The sequence below is a fragment of the Cynocephalus volans genome, chromosome 10 (assembly GCF_027409185.1).
Source record: "Cynocephalus volans isolate mCynVol1 chromosome 10, mCynVol1.pri, whole genome shotgun sequence".
Lineage (NCBI taxonomy): Eukaryota > Metazoa > Chordata > Mammalia > Dermoptera > Cynocephalidae > Cynocephalus > Cynocephalus volans.
In genome coordinates, this window is record NC_084469.1 from 46,105,596 (window position 1) to 46,127,767 (window position 22,172).

Consider the following 22,172-nt stretch of genomic DNA (forward strand, 5'->3'; position numbering starts at 1 on the left):
ATGTTATGTGCATTTTATCACAATTAAAAAAGAAAAAAAATAGCTGTTTTACCTTTTTAAATAAATTGACTCAAATTGTACCCTCCCTAAGTCTTCCTTGACCAGACCTCTCTCTCCTCTGAACTCCTAGAGCTCACATGAATGGTAATATTTACAGCTCACATAGATGGTAATCATTCAATCTTCTATTTTTAATAACGGTCCATCTGCCTCATCTCTTCTTCCCACATTAGTTGCAAACATCTGGATAGTGCTTAATAAACCTGCTACTAATTGCCTAGCCCTGGAGGCAAAATCAAAGTGCAAAGGAAATGATAAACCATAGTAACTGCTTTAATGTTAAAAATATTTATTTTTTTTTCCTAAAAGATCACACAAAAGTTGGGAAGAGAAGGAAGAATGCCAACTAGCCTACATCAAAAATTGGGCTAAGGAAGGACAGAGAGCTGCCTAAAGAAACTGGTAGCTGGACAAACTGCAGAGGTCACGGTGGCCGCCGGCCAACAGGGCCAACAGCCCCACTCAGGAGCACCACCAAGGTGCGGCAGGAACAGCTCTCAGGAAGCGAGAAGCAGTAGCTCACTCTTTAGACATGTTCTTAATGGTCTTGTGCTCCTTCATGGCCTTTTCCCAATCGCTGCCGTTGAAGTCCTCAGTAACCACACTCCGCACAGTGCCCTCATCCAGGCAGTGTGGGGCAATTCCTAGGGAAAGTGGCACAGAGAAAGGGAGGTCCCAAGTATAGGTGAGAAGAGATACTGTACTGGCTCTTGGACAAACCCCCACCTGCAGGCACCACTGTACTATCATCGCTGTACTGCGCATCAGGCTTTCCGAGTGATACGCTACAGCTTACGCCGTCAGATTTCTGGCTCGCTGTCATCTGCCAGACAGGGATCAGACGCCTTGAACCAGGGATGGCCAAGGCTGGACATCATCCGATACCAAGCTGAGAGAACAAAACAGTCGTAAGGCTCAAGCCTAGAGCAATCTCTGACTGGCAGCCTGAAGAATTCATGGCCTTTCCTGTGTTTAGATAAATAACTTTCTAAGAATTAAATACTTTCCCATTTGTACAGGATTCTGTACCTTTCAAAACTATTTCCTGTTTCACAAGGTAAGTAGGAAGGAGTCTCCATGTGACAGGTGAGGCACAAACCCGAGCTGCTAAAGAATGGGGGGCAAGGGTGATATCATGCCACCCCCCCAAAAAAAAGGTGGGAGACAGTCATGGCCACAGCTGCCCCACAGCTCTGGAGGCTGCATTTGTACAGGGAACGCGAGTCCTCAGGAACACTTCGACCTCACCCCCTCGATGCGCACCGCACTTGTTATTGTGAACAACATTTGACCTTGGTTTTATTGCCCCCCAGATCCAAGCAGGGGCTTGGAGATACTCCAGATTGTTTTTGAACAAACCAAATTTTTTAAAAAATGGCATTATCAATGCTCCTTGTTCTTGCCTACTTCACTGCCTTAACCCCTGTCACTATTAAAGTTGCCTCCCCTGGCCCACAGGCCTCTCCCCACCCACCCTCTCTCCACCTTCCAGTGTCATCCCCGTGACCTTCAGCTCTGACAGCACCGGTGAATGAGAATGATCCAGCTGGACCCCGAAAAAGATTTCACCATATTCCAATACGAATTCAGACTGATTTACCATTTGAAAAGAGCTCTGCTGAAGAGCCCTGTGCTAAAACATGTGTGAGAGGGCCTGGCCAGGCAGGAGGCAAGCCACGTATTCCAGAGCCTCCCTGCCCAGCCAGTTCTCAAACCCAGAGCACCAGGGCCTCTCTGTCCCCATCCCCCGCCCCCGAGCTTGCGGTCCATCCTCTTTACTTACCAAAGCCTCCGGGGTTTGAGCGCGGAGTATAGAAGCTCTGAACACCACATCTCTTACAGAAGGTGTGCTGGGCTTTGTGTGTGTTGAATGTATAGGTTGTTATGCTCTCGGCTCCCTAGGTGAAAACAAGTAGGTGTTCTCTTTTTACAAAGAGATCTTTTTTTTATGTCATTTAAAAAATAAATCTTTTTAAGATAAGAAAACAGATATGATGTTGAGGGGGATGAGAAAGCAGGGGAGGAAGGAACTGGTAAAGGGCCACAAAAACCAACTACACTGTATAATGATAAATTTTAAAAAAAAGAAAGAAAAGATCACAATAATATGCTGATCTTTCAGGAGACAACAAATCTATGGCTACTAGAGGTGGGAGGGGAGGAGGGTAGGGGTGGGGAGAGATTGGGTAAAGGGCATAAAGAATAATTACCATTCGTAATAATGAACATGTTAATAATATTCACTTGATCAACAGGTGTTGTACACAAGTGATAATACTCAACGTTGTACCCCCAAAATACGCATAATGCTTCAATAAAAATTTTTTTTAAAGTAATAAATATTCTTACTGCCTTTGTCAAAGATCAGTTGGCTGTAAGTATGTGGGTTGATTCCTGGGTTTTCCATTGTTGATCTGAGTCTCCATTTTTATGCCAGTTCCATGCTGTTTTAGTTACAATAGTTTTGTAATATAATTTGAAGTCAGGTAGTGTTATGCCTCTGGCTTTATTTTTTTTGCTTAGGATTGCTTTTGTTGTTCTATATGAAAGTTTGGATTGCTTTTTCTATTTCTCTGAAGAATGTCATTGGTATTTTGATGGAGATTGCATCAAAATTCGACCCAAAGATTGCTTTGGGTAGAATGGACATTTTCATGATGTTAATTTTTCCCATCCAAGAGCATGGTATGTCTTTCCACCTTTTTGTTTCCTCTTTAATTTCTTTCAGCAGTGATTTGTAGTTCTCACTGTAGAGATCTTTCACCTCCTTTTAAATTGATACGTAGGTATTTTATTTTTTTGGCAACTATTGTAAATGGGCTTGCTTTCTTGATTTCATTTTCTCCTAGTTTGTTACTGGAGTATAAAAACACTATTGATTTTTGGGTGTTGATTTTGTATCCTGAAAAATTACTGAAATTGTTAACCAGCTGTAAGAGTTTTTTGGTAGAATCTATAGGTTTTTCTATATATAAGATCATGTCATCAGCCAACAAGGACAGTTTGACCTCGTCCTCTACAATCTTGATGTCCTTTATTTATTTCTCTTGCCTTATTGCTCTGGCTAGTACCTCCAGTACTATGTTAAATAGGAGTGGTGAGAGTGAGAGCATCTTTGTCTTGTTCCTGTTCTCATTCACGATGATACTGGCGATTGGTCTGTCATAAATGGCTTTTATTGTATAATTTCCTTCTATACCTAATTTGCTGAGAGTCTTAGTCACGAAGGGATGTTGAATTTTGTTGAATGACTTTTCTGCATTAATTGAGATTGGGGAAAAGATTGCCTCTTCAATAAATGGTGCAGGGAAAATTGGACATCTATATGCAGAATAATGAAACTGGACCTGTATCTCTCACCATATACCAAAATCAACTCAAAATGGATTAAAGACTTAAATGTAAGACCTGAAACCATAGAATTACAAAAGGAAAATATAGGAGAAACACTCCAGGTAATAGGACTGGACGAAGACTTTATGAATAAGACCCCAAAAGCACAAGCAACAACAACAAAAATATATAAATGGGATTATATCAAACCAAAAAGCTTCTGCACAGCAAAGGAAACAATCACAGAGCAGAAAGACAACCTACAGAATGGGAGAAAAATATCTGTAAACTATACATCCCATAAGGGATTAATATCCAGAATCTAAAAATTACTCAAACAACTATACAATAAAAAAACAAATAATCCAATTAAAAAATGGTCAAAGGAGATGAATAGACATTTCTCAAAGGAAGACATGCAAATGGCCAACACATACCTGAAAAAATGTTCAGCATCGCCAGTCATCACAAAAATGCAAATCAAAACCACATTGAGATATCATCTCACCCCAGTTAGACTGGCCATTATTAAAAAGACCAAGAATAACAAATGCTGGCGAGGATGTGGGGAAAAGAGAACTTTTCTACACTGTTGGTGGGACTATAAACTCGCACAGCCATTATGGAAAACAGTATGGAGGTTTCTCAAACAACTACAGATAGAGCTACCATATGATCCAGCAGTCCCACTGATGGGTATATATCCAGAGGAACAGAAATCATCATGTCAAAGGGATACCTGCTCTCCTATGTTTATTGCGGCTCTATTTACAATAGTCAAAACGTGGAACCAACCTAAGTGTCCATTAACACATGACTGAATAAAGCAAATGAGGTCTATATATACAATAGAATATTACTCAGCCATAAAAAAGAATGAAATTCTGCCATTTACAGTAACATGGATAAGTCTGGAGAAAATTATGTGAAATGAAATAAACCAGACAAAGAAACAGAAACACTGCATGTTCTCACTCATAACTGGATGCTAGGAAGGAAGAGGTGAGGGGAGGAAAGGAGGGAAGAAGGAAATGAATGAAGGAAAGAAAGAGAGAAAAGACCACAACAATAAGTTGAACTTTCAGAAGGACAGAACCAACCCAAGGATGCTAGAGGTGGGAGATAGGGAGGGAGGGGGTTTGGGGAGTGATTGGTAGGGCAAAGGGCATAAAGAAATATCACAATTTGTAAAAAATGAATATGCTAATAATAAATAAAAATTTTAAATAAAATAAAATAAAATAATAAAAATAAATAAATAAATAAAACTTTTAGGGCTGGCCAGTTAGCTCAGTTGCTTAGAGCAAAGCATTGAAAAACCAAAGTCAAGGGTTCAAATCCCCATACCAGCCAGCTGCCAAAGAAAAAAGAAAAAAATCTTTTAAAAGGTTAATGGAGGAAGCCCTTTTGTAAGGTTCTCAGGATTATAAGGACATGCCCTATCTCCCACAAAAGACTGGAAGCTTCTTGAGGACAGGGACTAACCTACACTACCTGGAGACACTTCAGTCTGGAGCATGAAAGCTCACAGCTTCTCTTAGGTCAACTGCACAGAACAGCTCAGCCTCAAGCCTTCCCTTCTCCATGGGGAGGCAGGACGCCCTGTGACATCAGCGAGTGAAAATGTCTGTCTTCTGGGCCTACACAAAGCTCACCCGATCTCTCCCCGGCCCCAAACAGCACTGCTCAAGGGCTTAAGAAACAATATTTGCCAGCCATCAGAGACAAAGGGCTAATTTCTTTAATGGATTATACTAATGGGATACTGGGCAAAGGACATGAATGGACAGTTCAGAGAAAAGGAAAAACAAACTGCACCTAAACCTATGAAATGATACCCACACTGATGAGCTGCAATGAGATATTTTTCACAGGTGGGCAGAAAATCAAAAAGTTCAATAACAATAGTGATGAATATGAGGAAAAATATGCACTCATCTATCAGTCATGGGAATATGAATTGGCAAAATTTAGCAAAATCTACCAAAAATGCACATATCCTTTAACACAGGAATTCTATAAATTTATCCTGCAGATGTAATTCCCTGTGTTTCAAATGACACAGGTATATGGTATTATAGCACCATTTGTAAAGACTAAAGATTGGAAAAATTTTAAATGTTCACCAATAGAGGACTGGCTCAAACAATTATGGACACTCATAAAACCGAATATTCTGCAACTTTTGAAAAGAATGAGCAGCTTTACAAATACCAATATGGAAAAATCTCCAAGGTTATAAAGTTAACTTTGTGTACTATACTACCGTTTCTATTTTTTTTTAAAGGATATATACTTGTACGGGCTTCTATATGCATATGCGTCTCTGAAGAGTTATCCGAGACACAGTGGTTTACCTCCAGGGAGAGAATTGGGTGGCCGGAGGGTAAGAGGTGGAGGTTTCTTTCCACTGTCCCTCATTCCCACATCATTCTGTGCACCTGCCAACCTGACCGCACCATCCCTACTCCCCACGAGAACACACGGCCTATCATCATCCAACTCTGCTGCACAGTCAACCTCTTTGGTCATTTCTTCTGTCTTCCTGTCCAGTCAAAATCACCAATGACCAGCTGACAAACCTGAGGGTCACTCCTCCTGACCCTGGGCTCTCCTTACCTGGACCTCTCAGTGGCACTCCTCCCACTTTGGGACGTATACCTCTGAGGACGCCATGCTGTCCTGTTTTTTTCTCCTTCCCTGCTAGCCATTCTTCTCAGGCCCCTCTGCTCACTTCCCTTCCTCTTCTGTTCAACTCTCTATAAATGCTGGCACGCCCCAAGGCTGTCCTCAGCCCTCTCCCTTCTCTGGCTACCGTTCCCCCAGCTGACTTCATGCAGTCCCACCGCTCTAAATAACATTGATACGTCAACAAGTTCCCAAGCTGGTAGCTCCAGCTCTGACCTCTCTCCTGAAGTCCAGACTTACCCACTTCCTTCCTTTATTCATATGAACGTTCAAAAGACACGTTCAACTGATATTTTTCAAAACAGAACTCTTGACTCCAGCACCCCCACCCCCACCCCATACCCGCTTCTCCCCTGGGATCCAGCGTCTCCATTCAACTAGTTGCTCTGGCCCAACATTTTGGATGCAAATTCGACTCCTCTCTTTTCCTCATCTCCACATCCAGTCCTTTCTGTACTTGTTTACCTCTCAAACAGTGCTTCTCAAAGTGTGGTCCCCGGACCAGCAGCATCTGCCTCAGCCTCACCCGGGACTTGCAGGAACTGTAAATTCCTGGGTCTCACCCCAGACCCAAAGAATCAGGAGAGACTTAACACGCCCTCCAGCTGACTGTGCACACACTCAAGTTTTAGAACCACTGCTGTGAAGCACGTCTCCAGTGATCTATCTTCTCTCTCTCCATGACTGTCACCCCAATCCAAGCTCCCGCTGTCTCTCACCTGGCATACCACAACCCCCTCCTAGCTGCTTCCCTGTCTCCACACTCACCCCTTACAAGCCGTTTTCCACACAGCAGCCCATGTGAGCTTTCCAAACACTGAATCAGATCATGTCACTGCTCTGCATAAAACCCTCCGTGGGTTCACACGACACAGAGCACAGACTCTGTCTCCTCATCTGGTCTTGTCTAACTCTCCAGACCCATCTCAGTCCACTTTCTACCCACCCCACCGCACCGACTACCCTCCAGCCATTGTTCAGCTCTTCTGACATGCCAAGCCTATGCCCCAGAAGCCCTCTGCACTACCCACTATCCGTCCCTTTTGCCTAGAACCCTCTTCCTGCCCCCCCACATGCACATATGCCATCATCATCATTTAGATCTAAACACCACAATCAATCTAACGTGGCCACCCAGCTATATTCTATCATATTGCTCCACTTTAACTCTTTAAATAGCACTTAAACTACTGGATTCTTTTCTTATTTATGTATCTGTCTCCCAACCTATAGAAGGTAAGCTCCAGGTGAATAAGGGGCTTGATTGTCATGTCAACTGCTATTTCAGTAGAACAGTGCCTGGCACACAGTAGGTGCCCCATAAATACTTGAATGAATGAATACATTTTGTACTTAGTCCAAAAATAACCTACCTACCCTACCAAACACCCAAACCAACCAGTATGTTGTTCAATAATCAAGGGACAGGCAAAAGAAAAGGAGACAAATTGACCCAGTGCACTTAGGACTAAATCTTACTAACTTGGAAAGACCAGGACTCATGCAATTGTTCACTTGGTCAGTCTTCCCAGACACCTGCTGAGTGCCCAACTCAATGCCAAGCCCTATGAGGCCAGGAGTGGGTCAGACGTGAGAAAAGGCGGTACCTGCCTTGGAGACACTCACAGTCAAGTAAAGGAGGCAGATAATTACACAAAAACTACCAGTATAGGCACAGAGAGGTCTGTCAGACCATGATGGGGAAGTGGCAGCAGAAGATGGAATTAAAGCCCCACCCAACCCCACATCACCCATGTGTTGAAAGCCTTTTTTAAAAAGTATGTATTCTTTGACCCAGAGATTTTAATTCTAAGAGAATAGGTCCTAAAAAAAATTTCTAAATTGTCAAAAGATCTATACACAGGGAGGTTCACCACAGTGGTGTTCATAATTGCAAGAAAAAATGGACTCAACCTAAAAGTCTGATACTGCAAATACAGGAATGATGCGAAAAGTAAACCAGGAAGTTGGGTGTAGGCGAGGGCCTGGAGGCCTGGGGGAAAGATTTGTCACTGTGTATATACATATTTTCTACCTTTCAAACTTTGTACCAAGTACAAATAATTCTCCAAAATAATAAAATTAAAGTTAAAAATAAGAATTATATGTTTTTCATTGGAAAATGATAAAAGCAGGTTATAAATAGAAAGAATAATAAAATTCAACTTTTAAAAAAAATGACAATATAATTAGATGTATTTGCCTGTGTAGAAAATAATGCATAAGAACATATGCCAAAATATTAATAGTGGTTACCTTTGGTTAATAGAATTTGGGCAATTTTATTTATTTATTTATTTATTTATTTATTTATTTATTTATTTATTTTTAAAGATGACCGGTAAGGGGATCTTAACCCTTGACTTGGTGTGGTCAGCACCACGCTCACCCAGTGAGCAAACCGGCCATCCGTATATGGGATCCGAACCCGGGGCCTTGGTGTTATTAGCACCGCACTCTCCCGAGTGAGCCACGGGCCGGCCCCTGGGCAATTTTATTAATTAATTGTTTAGACTAGTCAAGCAGTGGAGTGGAAAAAACAGAGAAATCTGAAACTGGTTGTGATCTTATTATTTTTTTATTCTCTGAATTTGAAAATGTTTCTACAATAACATCAAATATGCCTCCAAAAAATAAAGGGAACAAATAACATAACCTTTTTTTTTTTTTTTTTTTTTGTCGTTTTTTCGTGACCGGCACTCAGCCAGTGAGTGCACTGGTCAGTCCCATATAGGATCCGAACCCGCGGCGGGAGCGTCGCCGCGCTGCCAGCGCAGCACTCTACCAAGTGCACCACGGGCTCGGCCCATAACATAACCTTTTAAAAGTAAATATGAAACCTGGGTAAAAAAGGGAAACTGATGCCCCTGAGAGGCCCTGCTACACTTCCTGCCCCCCATACTCTACAGAGGACATGCCATAAGTCAGGGTTCACAAATCCTCACAAATGGGTTCTGCACTCCTTGACCCTGCTCTTAAGCACTAACCTTCAGGAGCTTGAAGCGAGAAGCTGGAACAATGAAGTGTCTATTCTGCTTCTTCTTGCAAATGCTGCAGCTACAGAAAGACAGAGCAAAGTCCAGATTTTGAACGGCCATATACATCCTCTGTGTGCCCAAGCAGCCCAGCCTGTCCTTATGTGCAAGCCAGCTGACCCTGATGGTGAAGCCCCTTTCAGCACCGTCCAGGGAAGGGGAGCTCAGGAGGATGGACTGGACACCTGGGCCTCTGAGCTGCACATGCAGTGGAGCCCGCAGGTCCCAAAGCCAGCAGTCGAAGCTACGCACTGCTAAGACAACCAGGACCAACAGAACCACGGCTCTGCTGCCCACCCCCTAGTTAAGGGAAAGACACTTAAAACAAATTTCAGGGGGCTGGCTAGTTAGTTCAGTTGGTTAGAGCACGGTGTTATGACACCAAGGTTAAGGATTCAGATCCCCATACTGGACAGCCGCCAAAACAAACAAAAAACCACACAAATTTCAAATACTGCTATAATCTTATGCCTCTGAGATATCCTCACCAAAAATGGACAAGGAAGCTTAGGTTTCCCTCTTTCCTCATCTGTACATCTGAAGCAGGGAACCCTGAGCATTTTCTGATTGTTAAATCTGCCCCCTTCCGCTGGAGAAACTGTTTTAGAAATTTTATGCTCATCTGTCTTAATCGTGAACTTTGGCTTCTGTAACCTAGCTTGCTTCCTGCACCCGTGTGCTAATGAAAGGGAAACAGTGGTTTTGTGCCGCCCTACAGGCCAAATGCAAATTTGACTCCAGAACTGACCAATGAGCTATGTCTCATAGCCAACCAATCCGAATTAACAGACTTGCATCCCTCATTTGCATAAGAGGACCTAAATGAGAACTTGAGCAGGAAGTTTTGGCTATATGAGGCTGCCCCTTTCCTTCATTCAAGGAGACACCAGCCTGATACTTGTGCTCTCCTTGCTTGCAAGCAATAAAGTGCTGTAACACCAAAAAGAGCTGTAAACTAATAAAGAGCTGTAATACCAACGCTGGTCTTGGATTCCTCTGTGCAAGCACCTCCCAACATTTGGAGGTCCCAGTGAGATTTCCTGTTGCTCACTCAAAGGAACCAGAAACCACAGCTCCCGATGAAGGGCGATGTGGCAAGTCTCCCTAGGGGAGGCCACTGAGAAGACATTCCTCAGCCCCAGGGTTGGTCTCGCCACGGATCCTAGGGGAGGCCACCAAAGAGATGTTCCTCGGCCCCAGGATCCTTTGGCCCCTGCCTGAAAGCCCAAACACCACCAAATTCTTCAATTGGCTTCAATTGGCACCAGAGTCTTTGTTCGTCTTTGTTCATCCTCCTACTCTGCGTCTTGAACCTCCAGAGGTAAGTTTTGGTTTGAGATCTCAAAAACTTTGTTTTGCATTTGGGTATCAGAGCTCTGATTTGGGGACTTTGTGGAAGACTGGATGCAGCAATACTTCCCAAGTCCAGGACTTCCATGAAATGTCGTCGGGTCCTTTGTTCTGGAATTGTTTGGTCCTTTGGTCTAGGAATTGTTTGATCCTTTGGTTTGGAATTGTTTAGAATCTGACGTGGCCACTTGTCTCTGTCTTTTGTGTGCTGCCAGTTGTGTGTCATTAACCGTGGTCCTGATGTGAGCTTGCCATAATGAGACATGATAAGTATATGCCATCCTGTGTCTCTAACGTTTATTGCGCTACTTGTCCTAATATTGGCCATGGGATTGGTATCTGCTGCCCCAAGAGATTGCACCAATACAGAAAAAAATTTTTTGGCACTCCTATACCTCCTGTCAGTAGGGTGTTTCCTAGCCATCTCATTGAGTCGGTGTACCTTTTAGACTGACGTTTTCCTGCCCAGGTTCCCAAAAAGTGAAGTTATTTTGTGCATCAGTTTCTGTAGTCTGGATTAGTATTATGGGAAAGAATATCTCCCGGCCGGTTTGCGGGGCCACCCCTTTACAGGCAATGATAACTCACTTTGATTATTTTCAGAAAAAGGCTGCCGATTTCGGGGCTTCAGCAGACCCCTATGACCTCAGAAAATTGTGTGAGTTAGAATGGCCCACGTTTGGTGTGGGATGGCCCCCATATGGGACCACTGATCTCCCAACAGCCTATCAAGTCCAGGGCTGCTGTCTTGGGACTTCTCCCCCGGGTTACGCTGATCAGGTTCTCTATATTCAGGTTTGGATCGAGACCATGGATGAGATGCCCTCCTGGTTGAAACAGGGCCTTCAGCCCCAATTCGGGAAACCTATGTCTGCCTATCTGGATGGCTGGAAGGGGGACAAACAAGATGGCAAAAAGAGGGATAAGAAAAAGGAAAAAATTTTGGTGACTAAGTCCCCTCTTCCAACCAGACCCCCTAAGCCTCCTCTTCTCCAAGATGCCTCTGAGAATCTTATTGATCTTTCTTCCCATTCCTGTCTCTCCGAGTGTGCCTCCCCCGTACCCTACTTCTCCCGACTCTACTGTACTCTTAAGTCCCCCACATATGAGGAGTGGTACCACTTACCAGACCAGGAGGGACTCTGAGTCTGACCCTTCTCCTTATGGTGCTTCCCCCGTACCTCTACTCCCATTCCAACAGGCTCCCTCTCCCCCAGAACTCAAGACCAAACCCCCTTCATGGTCTATATTCCCTTCTCCACTAGATATTTGTATAATTGGAAAAACCAGAATCCTTCCTTTTCTGAAAGCCCACATGGTCTCATCTCCCTCTTGGAGACTGTTCTTTTACACACCAGCCCACCTAGGATGATTGCCAGCAGCTCCTCCAGACTCTCTTCACGTCGGAGGAACGTGAGCGCATCTGCTGGGGGCCTTAAAGACTGTTACCAGTCATGATGGCCAACCCTCCGATGACCCTGTTCAGCTTGAATGCGTGTTCCCCTCAAACAAACCCCAGTGGGACCCAAACATGGATCAAGGTAAGGGGGATCTCGATCTGTATCACCAGACTCTCCTTAGAGGACTCTGTGCAGCTTCCCGGAGTCCCACAAACCTTTCAAAGCAAGTGAAACAATTCAGGGACCAAACGAGTCCCCAGCCACTTTTTTGGAGTGCCTCATGGAAGCTTATAGGGTCTACACACCTGTGGGCCCTGAGGCCCCAGAAAACAGGCGGGCAATAAATATTGCCTTTGTTACTCAGTCAGCCCCTGATGTTAGGAAGAAACTTCAGAGGCAGGAAGGATTTGAAGAGAAACTGTTATCTGAGCTAGTTGAAATAGCCCAGAGGGTCTATAAAGCCAGAGATAGCCCTGAAGAAAAACAAACAAAAAGAATGGCTAAGATAACGGTAACTGAGCTTACTGAGTCCCAAAGAGCTACAATAAAGGGACGCAAAGGTGTGAGGCCTCAAACAGGACAGAAGGAAAACTCCTCCAGAAGGCCCAGGGCCCCTCTAGAGAGGGACCAATGTGTGTTCTGTAAGAAGAAAGGCCATTGGAAGGACAGATGTCCCCTACGAAATGAGAAGAATGCCCACGTCCTACAGCTAGATAATACTGACGGGGCCAGGGCTCCATACTTATGAGCCCCCAGGAGCCCAAGGTAACTTTACAAGTAGGGGGCAAACCAGTGGAAGGCTCCCTTGCCCACTGACTCCAGTTCTACCATGGAGGAACTAAAACAAGAAATCCCAGGAGCATGGGCAGAAACAAAACCCCCAGGTGTAGCTATTCACCGACCCCCCATCGTGGTTCAGCTTACAAGCCAGGCTATTCCTATCTGAGTGAAGCAATATCTAATCCACATCCAGAGACTACAAGAAGCTAATATTCTAGTTCCATGTAAGTCGGCATGGAATACTCCTCTCCTCCCAGTACAAAAACCAGGTACTTCAGATTTCTGACCTGTTCAGGATCTACAGGAAGTGAACAAATGCGTGAAGACCCTCCATCCAACCATCCTGAATCCCTACCCCCTCCTCAGCCTACTGCTGCCACCATCTCACCAGATCTACACTGTGTTAGACCTTAAAGATGCCTTCTTTAGCCTCCCACTGGCCAAGGTAAGCCAACCTCTATTTGCCTTCGAGTGGACAGATCCAGAGGGGGGATATTCGGGACAACTGACATGGACACGGTTACCTCAAGGGTTTAAAATTCCCTAATTTTGTTTGACAAAGATTGAGCCAAGATCTCATGCCATACCGAAAACAACATCCTAAGGTCACTCTGCTACAATATGTAGATGACCTTTTGTTGGCCACTAAAGACTATGAGACCTGCAAGGAGGCCACAAAAGACTTATTACGGGAATTACAAATCCTGGGGTATCGAGTCTCAGCTAAAAAGACCCAATTATGTACCCCAAGAGCCACCTACCTGGGGTATGAACTACAGGAAGGAAATAGAACTTTGTCTTCCAGAAGAATAGAGACAATTCTAAAGATTCCAACCCCAAGGACTAGGAAAGAGATCCGTGAATTCTTGAGTGGCGTAGGTCACTGCCGCCTCTGGATACCCGGGTTTGCTGAAATAGCTAAGCCCTTGTACTCTAGCACTGGGGGAAAACAAACCTCCCTGCTATGGACTGAGATTGAACAAAAGGCTTTCAATGACTTGAAAAAGGCACTTACCATGGCTCCTGCCCTAGCACTACCAGACGTAAACCCTTCACCTGTTTATTGCTGAGAAACATGGCATAGCGAAGGGAGTACTTACCCAGACCCTGGGTCCATGGAAAAGGCCTGTGGCCTACCTCTCCAAGAGACTGGATAATTTAGGTGCTGGATGGCTGGCCTGTCTCCGGGCTATAGCTGCAACCGCTTTATTGGTGAAGGAAGCAGACAAACTAACCCTAGGGCAGAATATAAGCCTGGTAGCACCTCACTGTACAAGCTCTCCTGAAAAGTGCACCCGAGCGTTGGCTCACCAGCCTCGAATAAAGTTTCTTAAGACTACAGCTCTGAATCCAGCAACTCTCCTCCCGGATGATGACCTGGAGAAACCCCTCCATGACTGCCTCGAAACTACAGAAACCCTTCAAGGACTCCGACCTGACTTGACTGATGTGCCTTGGCCGGACCCTGATGAGGTGATGTTCACAGATGGGAGCAGCTTCGTCTCCAACGGAATCAGGTATGCCGGGGCAGCTGTAGTCACACGGGAACGGGTCATCTGGGCACAGGCTTTAAACCAAGGGACATCCGTTCAAAAGGCTGAACTTGTAGCCTTAACACAAGCTCTAATGCATGGAAAAGACAAAACTGTCAACATATACACTGACAGTAGATATGCTTTTGCCACAGCCCACATACATGGGGCCCTTTATAAATAAAGAGGACTAATAACATCGGGAGGGAAAGACCTAAAAAACAAAGAGGAGATTCTAGCACTCCTCAAGGCCATATGCTATCCTAAAAAAGTGGCCATTATCCATTGCTGAGGACACCAAACAGGTGACTCAACTGAGGCCCAAGGAAATCCTGCGGTAGACGGAGCAGCAAAAGAGGCTGCACTAAAACCAGTGGGGCCATCAAATTCTTCAGTAGTCATGCTGGCAACCCATCTGCCACCAGTCCCACATTACACTGAAGAAGAAATCATATATGCCAAAGCATTGCACACTAAGGACAATGATACAGGTTGGAAAATCTTACCAGATCACCGAATATATCTTCCTAAAGCACTAGGAAGATTATTAATAGAACAACTACACCAAGGGACACACCTCGGAGCTACTAAATTGACTGAATTGTTGCGGGAAAATTATTATATTCACGATTTAGACAAATTAACAAAAGCCTTTGCAAAACGATGTAAAGTTTGTTCACAAATAAATCCAGGACAAAAACCAGAAGCACCTACAGGAACCAGAGCATGGGGATCTAACCCTGGAGAACATTGGGAAGTTGACTTCACCGAGGTAAAACCGGGACAATATGGGTACCGACATCTCTTGGTATTTATAGATACCTTTTCTGGGTGGGTGGAAGCTTTTCCTACAAAGATTGAAACTGCTCAGATAATACTTAAGAAATTATTACAGGAAATTATTCCCCGATTCAGTTTGCCTATAACTTTGGGATCTGATAATGGTCCAGCTTTCATAGCCCGAATTTCTCAATTATTAGCAAAAGCCCTACAAATAAAATGGAACTTACACTGTATTTATAGGCCACAGAGTTCAGGACAGGTGGAGAGGATGAATCAGACTTTAAAGGAAACTTTGACTAAACTAAAATTGGAGACTGGTGAAAACTGGATGAGCCTCCTTCCCTTTGCCCTATTAAGGGCTAGATGAGCCCCACATATAAATGGAATCACCCCATATGAAATTATGTTTGCGAGACCACCTCCTTTGCTACCCTGCCTCAGAGATGACAAACTTGCTGAGCTTACTAACCATAACCTTCTTCAGTCTCTCCAAGCCCTCCAACAGGTGTTGAACCAGAGCCACCTGTTGGACAGAGAAGCCTACCTGCCAACAAAGGATCTGACGCCATACCCATACCAACCAGGTGTCCTCGTGTAGGTGAAACGTCACCATCCTTTGACCCTTGAACCTAGATGGCAAGGACCTTTCCCCGTCATCTTGACCACCCCGACGGCTGCAAAGGTAGCAGGAAAGCACCGTTGGATACATCATTCTCAGCTTAAGTGAGCCTCCACTCCGGAATCAACAGAGATAGGACAACATCAGGAAAAATGGACGGTGCAACACTCCCACTCCAAAGGAAACCCACTAAAGATAAGACTCACTCGCTCATCCCCTTAACTGTCTTAATTGTTTTATATTGTGTGATATCTATGTCAGGAAGCCCTCAATAACCTAAGAATTACACCTGGGAATTAAGGGATACTGTAACTGGGGAGGTTATTCGGTCTGTCCACACCCCCGGCGCCCCCATTTTCCTAGTAGACCTATGGGAGCTCATGCCCAGAACCAGATTTGGGTCCTACACCATTTGTGACACTCAAGATGAGAAAAACCTCCAACAAGCCCAATTCTATGCCTGTCCCGCAGCTAGCAGCCCTTCCTGTCAGGGGCACCAACAATATCACTGTGCTGCTTGGGGCTGCAAATCAAGACCTCCTGGACTCACACAGACTCCTATATATCCCTCAAAAAACTCCCACCTTCAGGTGGTGATAAGCCAAGGACATGCAATCCTATGAACCTAACTGTCAGACTCTGGAGTCCATTTATGAGTGATACTTGAGAAGCAGGCAAAGCCTGGGGCATAAGACTATATGTTAATGGGACAGATCCTGGGGGAGAATTCACTATTCAACTAAAAAAGAGAAAATCAATTAAACATCCCTATAGGCCCTAACCAGGATCTCCTACCCCTTCCTTCATGCTCCCTAAACCCTAACCCGTCCCCCCAAGCTCCAACGCCCCAGTCCCTCAACCGCACCTCCAATTATGCTTTCACCAACCCCCTTAGGAACTTTAGATTCAGTTTTTATGTTTATCAACCAATCAAACCCAAATGTAACAACTGATTGCTGGTTATGCCTAAATCCAGAGCCACCATATAATGTTGGCCTAGGGATAAACAACTCTTTAGGCACTAATAACCAAACTGTTAGGTCTCTGAATCTAACTAAAATCACCAAAGACAGACTGTCCATGGGAATGAAAGCCCAAACTCACGCTGGGAAGTATGCAAAACGAAAGACTTTGTATAAAAACTAATGATTATGACCTCAAAAGGTCCCCCTATCAGACCACATGTACATATGTGGTAACCATTAATAGTACGACCCACGGGTAACAAGTTTCTAACTACCTGTTGCCCCTTCTCATGCTTGGTTTGCTTGTTTGACAGGATTGACTCCATGCATAGCTATTCAATATTTCCTTACACCTAATAAGACTGAGTTTTGTGTACTTGTCTATATTATTCCCCAAATTTATTAATATGAAGGAGAAGCAGGGAGGCAGCACCTCCTCATAAAACAAGCAGTTCCTGTTTTGATTCCCCTATTTGTAGGTCTTGGCATTACAGGCTCTGCAGCTATGAGCACTACAGCTCTCATAATGAGCAATCAAAACTTTAAAGCCCTAAGTCAACAAATTGATCTAGACTTAGGGGAATTAGAAAAATCTGTTAGCCAATTAGAACCTTCCTTAGATTCCCTAGGAAGTATTACAAAATAGGAGGGACCTTGATCTTTTATTCCTAAAACAAGGTGGACTATGTGTAGCTCTAGGAGAAAACTGTTGCTTTTATACAAATCATTCAGGTGTAATAAAGGATAGCCTCTCCCTAGTTAGAAAAACATTAAAAGACAGGGAAGATATAAGGAACAAAAACCATATTGGTATGAAAAATTTATTCTCTTGGTCCCCCTGGTTAATAACTCTCCTCACTGCTCTAAAGGGACCTCTACTCATAATCTTATTACTCTTTACCATAGGCCCCTGCATACTCGCTGGCCTCACAAAAAACATTAAACAAAGAGTCCAATCAATAAAGCTTATGGTTTTAAGAACCCATTACACCAGATTAAACACTGATGAGTCTAGGATTTGACTTATGTACATAAAACCAATGGGGAATGAAGCAGGGAACCCTGAGCATTTTCTGATTGTTAAATCTGCCCCCTTCCGCTGGAGAAACTGTTTTAGAAATTTTATGCTCGTCTGTCTTAATCATGAACTTTGGCTTCTGTAACCTAGCTTGCTTCCTGCACCTGTGTGCTAAGGAAAGGGTAACAGTAGTTTTGCACCGCCCTAAGGGCCGAATGCAAATTTGACTCCAGAACTGACCAATGAGCTATGTCTCATAGCCAACCAATCCGAATTAACAGACTTGCATCCCTCATTTGCATAGGAGGACCTAAATGAGAACTTGGGCAGGAAATTTTGGCTATATAAGGCTGCCCCTTTCCTTCCTTCAGGGAGACACCAGCCTGATGCTCGAGCTCTCCTTGCTTGCAAGCAATAAAGCGCTGTAACACCAAAAAGAGCTGTAAACTAATAAAGAGCTGTAATACCGATGTTGGTCTTGGATTTCTCTGTGCAAGCACCTCTCAACACATCTAGCTCCAAGTAAAAGATTCCCCACAGAATTAGCCATCTTTGGAATTAAATTGAAGTCTCCTCTTTTCAGTCTACCTTTTTAAAAATTCTAATTTAGAATAGAATCCTCTAAAAAATTATTCTACATTATTCCACACTGCTTTTTTCCCAATCTAGACTCTACTGTTAGTAGCCTAGTCAGCTTTCCATTTGAGTAATTCACAGTATTTAGTTATTATTCATATGTAATTCAGGGACCACCTCAGGTCAAAAAGGACTGGATGGGCGGAGCCCGTGGCGCACTAGAGTGCGGCGCTGGGAGCGCAGCGACGCTCCTGCTGCAGGTTCGGATCCTATATAGGAATGGCTGGTGCACTCACTGGCTGAGTACCGGTCACGAAAAAGACAAAAAAAAAAAAAAAAAAAGGACTGGATACCACTGAATAATTCCAACTGCTGGTCCAGGCATCAGAGCTTGTCATCCTTGTTCCATCATAATGCTGGGGAAGGTCCTAAGAAGAAAGCCCTCCACGGATCCTGGCAGTACCATCTGCCTCATCCAAAGGACAGAGTGGGAGGGCCAAGCACAGGCAGCTTCCAGGGGTACACACCCTCCACTCATGCCCCCTCCAACCCCCCCCAGCTCTGCACTCCTACACAGACTCTGTCCAGCCTGACCTAGCTCCAGCTAACTGCCCCAGTTCATTAGCAGTCTCAGTCTGAGGGGCGACTCTGCAGCCACAAGCCTGAGGACCCTGCTTTGTGTCACTGGGGGCGCTGTATTATAAGAGCTCTGTGTGCATGCATACACACAGCAGGCAGTTATTTTTAGCCTCCCTCCACCTTTTAAAAAAATTTTATTATTGAAAGTTTCAAGCCATACAAAAGAAGAAATAATAATACAATGAACCCTTATGTATCCATCACCTGACTTCAACGATTATCAGCTCAAGGCCAATGTTTCATCTATACCCCAACTCCCCAGATTATGTGGAAGCATTGCATTTTAACTCAAGTTTTTAAGTCAATTTAGAAAGAGAGAATACTCACTTGCAGTCAAAGACGTGCAAGTCCGCTGAGGCCCAAACTTCAAAACGAACCGCTCCACAGTGACAGCCTCCTGTGTGCTTCACCAGGCCCTGGTATTCACTACAGGAAACAACAGTCAGAAAGACAAGAACAGTCAGGCAGCAGCCTATGGCACAGCTCCCGCTTTCTCTCTTTTTGTTCTTGAGCTTTCACGTTGCTGTTGAAAGAGAGAAGCAAGATGCACAAAAGTCTTTTCTACGTGTCAACCAAGAGCATTTCTGCTTTTAAGGAGGCACTGTCGATTTTATAAAAGAATAGATTCAGTGCCTTCTTTGCCCATGAGCTCTCTTTTTTCCCACTTCTTAAATTTTATTAAATTGTAAAATAAAACATTCCAAAAATTCGGAAAATGTTTCTATTTATTTATATATCCAACATTTTTATTTATATATCAAATACCAAACATTTTAATTTATGTATCAAATACTTACTAAGAATTTTTTTTGCTGCCCTGGCCAACCCTAAGCAGCCATCAAACAAATTACCCAAATATTTAATTATGATTGTGATAAAGGTGATACAAGCTGCTATGAAAAAGACAGGATACCTGACCAAGGGTGATGATTCAGAAAACCATTCTGAGAAAGTAACAAAGGCTCTTATAATTTCAGATACATTACACAGAATTTTAACCCTTTTAAAACTTATATATAACTGAACATTAAGATTTGATAAATATCATCAAATTGCTTTCCAAAAAGAGAAAACACTCTTACCAGTAATGGGAAAACATGTCACTGCTCCTTCCGAGCAATAATTACAAGAAAAATAGCTCACTGTAGCTTTAATTTGCATGTGTTTGACTATTAAGACTGAATGCTTTTCCGTGTTTCTTTACAAGTTGGTGTATTTTAAATTTTTTCTGCATACATAAACAATGCTTATTGTAAAAAATCCAAACATTTCAATTTTTGGTAAGTGTTCAAAGTGAAAGCCTCCTGTGATCTTTATACTCAGAAGGATCCACTATTTCTCCAATCTTTTTTCTATGCAATACTTTAACAAAAACGGGGCAGTGTTATACATGCTTCTTCCATATAAATTAATTTGGTGGATTTTTTTTTTTTTTTTAAATAAACGTTAAGTACATACTCAGGCCAATCTGAAGGGTGAAAAACATCTCACCTTTTTATGTCAACATTTTAAGATGTGGGCTGGCCAGTTATCCAGGCTGTTTAGAGAAGGGTGTTGTTACACCAAGGTCAGGAGTTAGGAGACCCACGCCCACCAGCTGCCAAAAGAAACCCCGAAAAACAAACAACCAAAAAACATTTTAAAAACCTTTTTCTTGACCATTTATCAGTTTGGTTTGTTTTAAAGTAAAATTTTACCTGAACTTTGAGTTTTACATTCATAAAGATCTTTAGATCCCCTGTATCTAGCAGTGGTAGGTGTCATACTGTAGGTGCTTGAAAAATGCTTGATGAACATTTTTTTAATATTCTGTTTATAGTCCGAGAAGATAAATGAAGTGCGGCTCACAGAAAGCCGAACACTCCACCTCTGAGAAGACTCACCTGAGACGATTTCTTCTGGAACAAGAACAAAGGAACATTTTTTGTTCAAAAAAAAGGCGTAATTCTCAGGTTGTTATGCAATTGTTAGGTTATTCATGTCTTTTTTTTTTTTTTTTTTCTGGCTTTGGATGTTCTTTTTAATTCATAAAATAATTGACACCGAGATGTACTATTAGGGCGTTAAAGAGATCTCTCCGTAGCACAGCTGTTTTGCGGGACAGGGATCCAGACCACATTTGGGGAAAAGAGGGCAGCCCGTGCCGGAACCACGGCTCGCTCCCGAACCGCGGACACGCGACGCTGCCCTGGCCAGTGTCCCCTTCGGCGGCAGAGCGAGCCCCCGGGAGCGTCGGTCGGGGCAGGACGCGGAGTCTCCCCGGGCCGGGCCTCGCCCCGCGCCGGCTCCCCGCGGGCCCCGGGCGAGCGCGCTCCGCGGCCCCGCCAGCGTCCCTCCGTCCCTCCCGCCCGCCAGCCCGCCCTGCGGCCGCACGCACGCGGACACGCGGCGGGGCTCGGGCGCGAGCGAGGGCGTGGGGCTGGTTCTCTCGGCCGGGAGAGGCCGCGGCGCCCCGCGCGCCAGGCTGACAGACGAGCTGGGACGAAGCGCCGTGCGGGCCTGCGCCACGCCGCCCGCACAACTAGGGACCCTCCCCGGGGCTCGCGGCGGACGCGGCGCGAACAGGCCCGGCTGGGCGCGGGCCCCGGGCCGCACTCACAAGGTGTCCAGCAGCAGCTTGGCGGCGCCCTCGAAGCTGAGCCTCTGCCGCCTCTGGAACGTCTCCCAGCGCTCCCGCTGCTCGCCCAGGTCCAGCGCGGACACCGACGACGTGGGGGGCGCCGGCGGAGGCTCCCCCTGGCCCGCCTCCTGGGCTCGCGGCGACGAGTGCCTCGGCTGCTGCCTCGCCGACGGCCCCCGCGCCGCGGCCCGGACCCCGTCCCCGGCCTGGCCGGCCGAGCGCCGAGCGCGGCTAGCGCCGGAGGCCGCAGCGACGGCCTCCGGGGTCCCGGAGGCCCCGGGCCGCTTGTGCCCGCGCAGCCTGGCCGCCGCCGTTCGGCTCGCCCGCCGCATGGCTCCCGCAGCCCGCTCGCAGGCCTCGCCGCGCGCCCCCGCCGCCCGCGCGCCCCCGCCGCCCGCCAGCCCGCGGGCCCAGGGGGCGCTGCGCGGGGCTGCCCGCCCGGCTCCACCGCTGCAGGCCCAGCCGGACCGCGCCAGGAGCCTCCGCTCGCGGACACCCGGGGCCCCCTTGCACCTGCGAAGCCGCCTTCTTACTTGGCTGACCGGGGTGTCCCGGGTCAGGCCTGAATTCACAGGCACCTCCGAGCGGGCAGCCCGCGGTAAGTTCATCTCCAAACAGGACGGCATCTGCCCTGCTGGAGCCACCGACCCTCGGAAAGGACATGATGCCTGTAAGTGGCGCGGCGCCTGCTCCCTGCTGAGTAAATGGCAGCCGAAATCATAGATCCCCCCGTGTTCTCCTCTGTCATATTACCAAAGCGTCTTAAGGACATCA

General features: G+C 45.3%; 1 protein-coding gene across 1 annotated transcript; it reads right to left on the reverse strand.

Moving 5' to 3' along the window:
- Positions 1-332: 332 nt before the first annotated feature.
- CENPV (centromere protein V) lies at positions 333-21,730 on the reverse strand. Its single transcript, XM_063112072.1, has 5 exons — positions 21,378-21,730; positions 19,106-19,204; positions 9,069-9,138; positions 1,844-1,958; positions 333-704 (listed from the first exon to the last, which is right to left on the reverse strand). The coding sequence occupies exons 1-5, from the start codon at positions 21,728-21,730 to the stop codon at positions 580-582; spliced, it is 762 nt and encodes a 253-aa protein (XP_062968142.1). The 3' UTR covers positions 333-579.
- Positions 21,731-22,172: the final 442 nt, after the last annotated feature.